The 6,099-nt window shown below is 63.7% G+C and overlaps 1 protein-coding gene across 2 annotated transcripts; it reads left to right on the plus strand.

Annotated features, from left to right (window-relative positions):
• Positions 1-132: 132 nt before the first annotated feature.
• On the plus strand, positions 133-5,845 carry GALK1 (galactokinase 1). Of its 2 annotated transcripts, XM_064466863.1 has the most exons (8): positions 134-334; positions 1,157-1,346; positions 1,672-1,791; positions 2,313-2,448; positions 2,863-3,044; positions 3,292-3,442; positions 4,446-4,608; positions 5,664-5,845. In XM_064466863.1, exons 1-8 carry the CDS (start codon positions 167-169, stop codon positions 5,733-5,735), a joined length of 1,182 nt encoding a protein of 393 aa, XP_064322933.1. In that variant the 5' UTR covers positions 134-166; the 3' UTR covers positions 5,736-5,845. The 2 variants fall into 2 exon arrangements, with proteins under 2 accessions (XP_064322934.1, XP_064322933.1); XM_064466864.1 differs by lacking the exon at positions 1,672-1,791 and having other exon boundaries at positions 133-334.
• The last annotated feature ends 254 nt before the right edge of the window (positions 5,846-6,099 follow it).

Genomic DNA, 6,099 nt, shown 5'->3' on the forward strand with positions numbered 1-6,099 from the left:
CGCATCCCACCCCACCCCCCCCGCCCCAGCCCCGCCGCGGCCCCGCAGCGCCCCGAGTTCGAGCCCGGCGCCGGCGGTGCGGGAAGTGACTGAGGCGGGGCGGGGGCCGGGGCGGTGCGGGAAGTGCCCGGGGGCGGTGCGGTGCTGGGGGCGGTGCGGCGCGGCCATGGCGGAGGTGGCGGCGGGGCCCGGGTCTGCCCCGCTGCTGGCGGCCGCCCTCCGGGCGCACGGAGCGGCTTTCGGGGGGCCGGCGGCGCTGGCGGCGTGGGCCCCCGGCCGGGTCAACCTCATCGGCGAGCACACCGACTACAACGGCGGCTTCGTGCTGCCCATGGTAAGGGCCGCGCTGCCTCCGGGTCCCCCTGCCGGGTCCTCCCTCCGGGGGTCCGCGGCCACCGGCCCCCCCCCCCCCGCCTGCCCTGGGATAGCCCTCCCCGGGATCCCTCCCCCCGCCCAGGACCGTGCGGGATCTCCCGGGATCCCCCCCCCCCACCGCGCCAGGGAGCACCGGAGCTCGGAGCAGGACCCGGAGCATCGGAGGCAGCACCCCCAGACCGGCTGCGGGGGGACGCGATTCCCCCTCCCCGACCACCGCTTGGAGGGGCTGAAGCCTCTTCTCTGTGACCCCGTTAAACAATTTGCCGCTCCCGGAGAGCGATGTTCTGGTGGCAGAGGTGGTTGGAACCAGCTGGGGCTTCCTGACCTCCTTCGGCTGGGCGGGGGAGCCCCCACTCAGCGTAAATCAAACCTACAGCTAATTATTGTGAGGCCAAGGAGCGTGGGAGCGGGTCAGCTGAATTCCCCTTGCAGGCGAGAAAACTTCCCGAAACCCCTCACGGCCTCGTCATGGGTTTCCGCTCCCCTGGAGCCCAGCAGCCAGCGCCCCGGCGCTGAGCTGGGGAGGTCGGTCACAGCATTTCGGTGCTGTGAAATGCCCGCTGACCCCATGTGGCATTAAATAGCCAGGACGTTTAATGCTGCGACGAGCCGGAGCTTGCGGTGGGGGCTGGCGGCTCCGCATGGGCAGAGTTAAGGGTTAACACGTGTTGGGTGCTGCCGGCTGTGGGTTGAAGCAGCCACGCTTGTCCCCTGCCGCCGGTGGGGATGCTCCAAGGGGTGCCGCGGGGTCTCAGCCCACCTTCCCCCCCTGCCCCAGGCCCTGCAGCTGGGGACGGTGCTGGTGGGATCCCCCACGCAGGACGGGACCATCTCCATCCTCACCACCTCGGCAGAGGCGGACGAGCCCCGCAGGGTGCAGTTCCCGGCTCCCCGCCAAGGCAGCCCCCTGAGGCCGGGGCAGCCTCACTGGGCCAACTACGTCAAGGGCGTCATCCAGCACTACCGGGGTAAGGCCCAGGCTGCCGGGTGGGTTAGAGCCGCCCTCGTGCGGGGCCGGTGCTCAGCGCCCAGCTTTTGGTGTCCTCTGAGGGCTCTTCCAGTGCCGATGCGATCCTGCAGCAGCTGCTGGGGCCAGGCTCCAGCAGAGATGCTTTCAGCTCCAAAGACCCCTAGTTTGGGGAGAGGGGAATACCCAGGTCATGCTCTGCCATAGGTCACCCTGCGTTTTAAAATGGGGTATCGGACAGGGGCTGCTGTCTGCCAGTTCCCCGCGAGCTGTGGGGCAGCCCCAGCCCTGCAGGGCCTCACAGCTCCTCCCGTCTGCTCCCGCAGGTGGTCCCGTGCCAGGCTTCAGCGCCGTGATAGCCAGTGACATCCCCCTGGGTGGGGGCCTCTCCAGCTCGGCCGCTCTGGAGGTGGCTACTTACACCTTCCTCCAGCAGCTCTGCCCTGGTAAGGCAGCGTCTGGTCCTGGCCCCTGGCGCCTCCGTTCCCGGTGGGAGCGGGATGAGGGGGGTGCCCTTATCAGATCCTGCAGCCCTTGGGGAAAGGCCGCTGTGGGGTGGGCCACAACGCCTGGCCGCAGCCGGAGCTGGCACCGCCGTGGCTGCGGGGCCCCTCTGGCTCACCATGCCTGACCTGCCCATGCCTCTAAAGCCCACGGACCACCCTGAGGCTGGCCAGAGGGATGAGAAGATATTCCCGTGGGGGTCATCTTCTCCCCACCCTCATGTCCCCAGAAATGGAGAGATCTGAGACACCAGTGTCAAGTTACTGCCTCCAGCTGTACCTGGGGACCCACGCTGGCACAGATGACGTGCCATGGTGCAGGAGCAAGCACCTGCCGCTGATGCTGTATAAAAAAAGCATTCCATGGGAAAGCAACCCTTTACCTTCGTGTTTGTTCCCCCTGCTCCAGGGCAAGGGGCAAAGGGCCCAGGGCTGCTAACCTGCTCCCCTCTGCTCTGGCACAGATGACGGTGATTTGGTAGCCAAGGCGCTGGCGTGCCAGAAAGCAGAGCACACGTTTGCCGGCATGCCCTGCGGGATCATGGACCAGTTCATATCCGTGTTGGGCAAGGAAGGCCACGCGCTTCTCATCGACTGCAGGTCAGGGCCGAGCGCCGGGCTCGCTGCGCAGTGCCCACCTCCTCGGGCAGCTGGGGACGAGCTGGTCCCATGGCCATGCAATAAATGCAGGAGTGAAGGGAGGGGTTAACCCCTGAACGCAGCCAAAAATCTCATCGTGGGGCTGGGGCGCCCTGCATTTTAACTCCTGTGTCTTGATTCCTCGTCCCGCATCCTTTCTCCTGCTTGTCTGGGCTGTCTTTCCCACAAAGTTGTTAGGGTCTATTATGGGACTAATAATTGGGAGGGAGTGAAATGCTCCAGTGAAATCTTAAACCACATGGACTTTGCCTCTGCGGAGGCAGGAGCCGCCTGCTGCGTGGCCTCCCCTGGGTGGCTGAGGGCTGGAGCAGGCTGCGGGGTGGGCACATGGCCCGTGCTGAGCTCTCGCTGCAGGTCCCTGGAGACTGTCCTCGTCCCGCTGACCGATGACAGCCTGGCCGTCCTCATCACCAACTCCAACGTGCGGCACACGCTGACGGGCAGCGAATACCCCACGCGCCGGCGGCAGTGCGAGGAGGCGGCAGCGGCGCTCGGCAAGGCCAGCCTGCGAGATGCCACCATGGCCGAGCTGGAAGGTGGGGACGGTCCCGCCCTTGGCTCCAGCCTCTCCTCGGGGCAGCGGGAGCTCGGTGCCCCATGGCGCGGGCTGACTCTGTGGGGCAGCACCTGGGATGGGTGGATGGGTGCGCACGCCGGGATGGGAGTGTGCCGCAAGTAGCGAAGCTCTGGCACAGGATGGTTGCAGGACGTGGCCGTGCTCGCCCCCAGCAGCATCCCGCAGACCCGAGCAGATTTGCTGCAGGGGCATGCATGTCTCCGCAGCGGCCAGGAGCCGGCTGGGCGAGGAGGTGTACCGGCGGGCCAGGCATGTCATCGGTGAGATAGCACGGACGGCCCAGGCAGCGCAAGCGCTGCGGGACAGGGACTACGAGACATTTGGGAGGCTGATGGTGGAGAGTCACAACTCCCTCAGGTGAGGATGTACCAACCGCGGGGCAGGGCAGGCTGTGTTGGGTCCTCGCGGGGTTCCCTTGCCCATGGGTGCAGCCTGGGGGCAGCCGGAGCCGTGTCCTGCCCCATGTCTCTCACGGCTCAGCCTGCTGGGGAGTTTTAGGACAAGCCCCACTTGTGTGCCGGGGTGCTGTGACGAGGCAGCGGATCACGCACCTACAGACGTGTGCTGCTTACAGCAGCGCCCGGCGGGTCCCCAGCGCCGCAGCCTCGCTCATGTATACATCCCTTAAGGCAGCATGCTGGCTTTGGCCGGGGTAGAGTTAATTTTCTTCACAGTAGCCAGTATGGGGCTGCGTTTTGGATTTGTGCTGGAAACAGTGTTGATAGTACAGGGATGTTTTACTTCCTGCTGAGCAGGGCTTGCACAGGGCCAAGGCCTTTCCTGCTCCTCAGCCCACCCCAGCAGCGAGGGGCTGGGGGGCACAAGGGGTTGGGAGGGGACATGGCCGGGACAGTGACCCCAACTGACCCCAGGGCTGTCCCACACCGCACGGCGCCATGCTCAGCACATGGAGCTGGGGGAAGAAGAAGGAGGGGAGGAGGGGACGACATTGGGAGTGATGGCGTTTGCCTTCCCAAGTCATGGTTACACGTGATGGAGCCCTGCTGTCCGGGGGATGGCTGAGCACCCGCCTGCCCGTGGGAAGGAGGGAATGAATTCCTCATTTTGCTTTGCTTGTGTGCGCGGCTTTACCTGTTAAACTGCCTTTATCTCAACCCACGAGTTTTCTCACTTTTACCCTTCCGATTCTCTCCCCGTCCCACCAGAGGGGAGCGAGTGATTGAGCGGCTGTGCCGTGCTTAGTTGCTGGCTGGCATCAAACCACGACAGGCAGGGCTCTGGGCCGGGATCTGCGGCACCCTGCATTGCATCCATTGCCGTAGCAAACTGCAGCACCAAGACACACATTTCAGCTGTTCATGGTGCAGGACAAGGCTGACCACGGGTCTCCTCTCTCCAGGGATGACTACGAAGTGAGCTGCCCAGAGCTGGATGAGCTGGTAGCGGCAGCCCTGGAGGTCGATGGGGTTTATGGCAGCAGGATGACCGGGGGAGGCTTTGGAGGCTGCACAGTGACGCTGCTGGAGGCTGGGGCTGCAGAGAGAGCCCAGCACCACATCCAGGTACGTGCCAGGAGATTGGCTTAAAGATCCCAAGGAAACACTCAGGGCCACGCTCCTGTGGCCCTTGGGGGTTGCTGTGGCTCAGCCGGTGCCATACAGGGATAGCCCCAAGTCTGTTGAGGTTACTAAGGTCTTGCAGGCAGTTCAGCACCGCGCTGGTCACAGAGCACTGCCCAAGGACCTTACTGCATTGAGAAAGTGAGCAAAAAGGTGCTGGGCGAGCTTCAGGAAGGCTAAATCTGTCTGGGGAAAAGTAATCCAAGCTGAACTTAAGCTCAGCATTGCCTAATGCCGGCAGCTGCAGCCCAGGAAAGATCTCAGTGTTGTCATCCATGTCCTCTAACTCGGCAGCTCAGCGTGCGCTGGTAGCTCAAAACGCCAGCAAAGTGGGGGGTGTCAGGAAACGGGGGCTGTGAATGAGGCAGAGCCTCGGTTTGCTGCTATATGAGATCATGGTGTGCCCTCTAAATCGTGGGGGGTGGTAAAGAAGGGGCAGAGGGAGGTGTCTGAAAGGAGGAGAGACCAAAAGGGCAGTTCCTTTGCCATCTGATGAGAAGCTGGGGGACAGGCACCACGGTCAGGAGTTATGAAACGATGAGGGGGGTAGGTAGCGGTGAGTGTGGCACTGACCCTCACATCCTCCAAAATAAGGTGACTTAGAAGAAAAACAGAGCTGAGGAAGCACCGCGCCGAGCTGCTGGTGAGCTTCCTGCTGTTGCCAGAGGCCGCGGAGGTCAGCAGCATCAGCAGGGTCAAAAAGGGTTGGAAAAAGTCGCAGAGAACAGTCTGTAAGGGGCTGCTGAAGAGTCAGCTTGGGGCTGCATTGATAGCCTCCCTGCCCCCTGTGGTGGACGGACCAGGGGACCCCAGGCAGGGGCCAGGACAGCATATTGTTCCCAAAAAGCATCTCATGTGGCCACCTTTGGAGCAGTGGCTGGGCCAGCCGCAGGGCTGGGCCGTTCTCCCCCTGGCTCCAGCATCCCCCAGCCCAGGCGCTTGCTGCAGCGTGGTGCAGCCCCAGAGCACCAGCACTTACTGCTCCTCTTGCCTCCTAGGAGAAATACAGCGGCACAGCCACCTTCTACCTCACCAAACCCTCCGGCGGGGCAAAGGGGCTGCCCCTGTAGGAGCGACCACCGCGCCTGGGATCGCCTCCCGCCGAGGCAGCTGCTTTCCTCGCGTCACAAGGGACTCAGTTTGGCTGCAGCAGCTGTGTAATAAATGCAAACCACTTGCACACGCGTTCTGCGCCCACCTGAGCCAAGCTCTGATGCCAAAGTCACTGAGGAGCTTTCCTCAGAGGAGCCGGGTTTAATTCCAGTTCGTGCTGGTGTAACAAGCCCTTACTGGGACGTGTGGTCCAGTAGTGCCTCTGGAGCTGCAGTCACAGGAGGGGAGGGGGGTGGGGGAGCAGCAGGTGCTGACGCATGGGAGAAGCCCCTGCCTGGGTTTCTGCTTCTGCCACATCCCTCACCTGCTGCTGCAGCTGGA

The sequence above is a fragment of the Phalacrocorax carbo genome, chromosome 16 (assembly GCF_963921805.1).
Source record: "Phalacrocorax carbo chromosome 16, bPhaCar2.1, whole genome shotgun sequence".
NCBI classification, from domain to species: domain Eukaryota; kingdom Metazoa; phylum Chordata; class Aves; order Suliformes; family Phalacrocoracidae; genus Phalacrocorax; species Phalacrocorax carbo.

Bases quoted from the DNA above. Each gene is read 5' to 3' on its own strand.
- GALK1 (XM_064466863.1), top strand. From the start codon at position 167: ATGGCGGAGGTGGCGGCGGGGCCCGGGTCTGCCCCGCTGCTGGCGGCC. The intron at 3,045-3,291 runs GTGGGGACGGTC...ATGTCTCCGCAG, and splicing joins CACCATGGCCGAGCTGGAAG to CGGCCAGGAGCCGGCTGGGC. The intron at 3,443-4,445 runs GTGAGGATGTAC...TCCTCTCTCCAG, and splicing joins GAGAGTCACAACTCCCTCAG to GGATGACTACGAAGTGAGCT.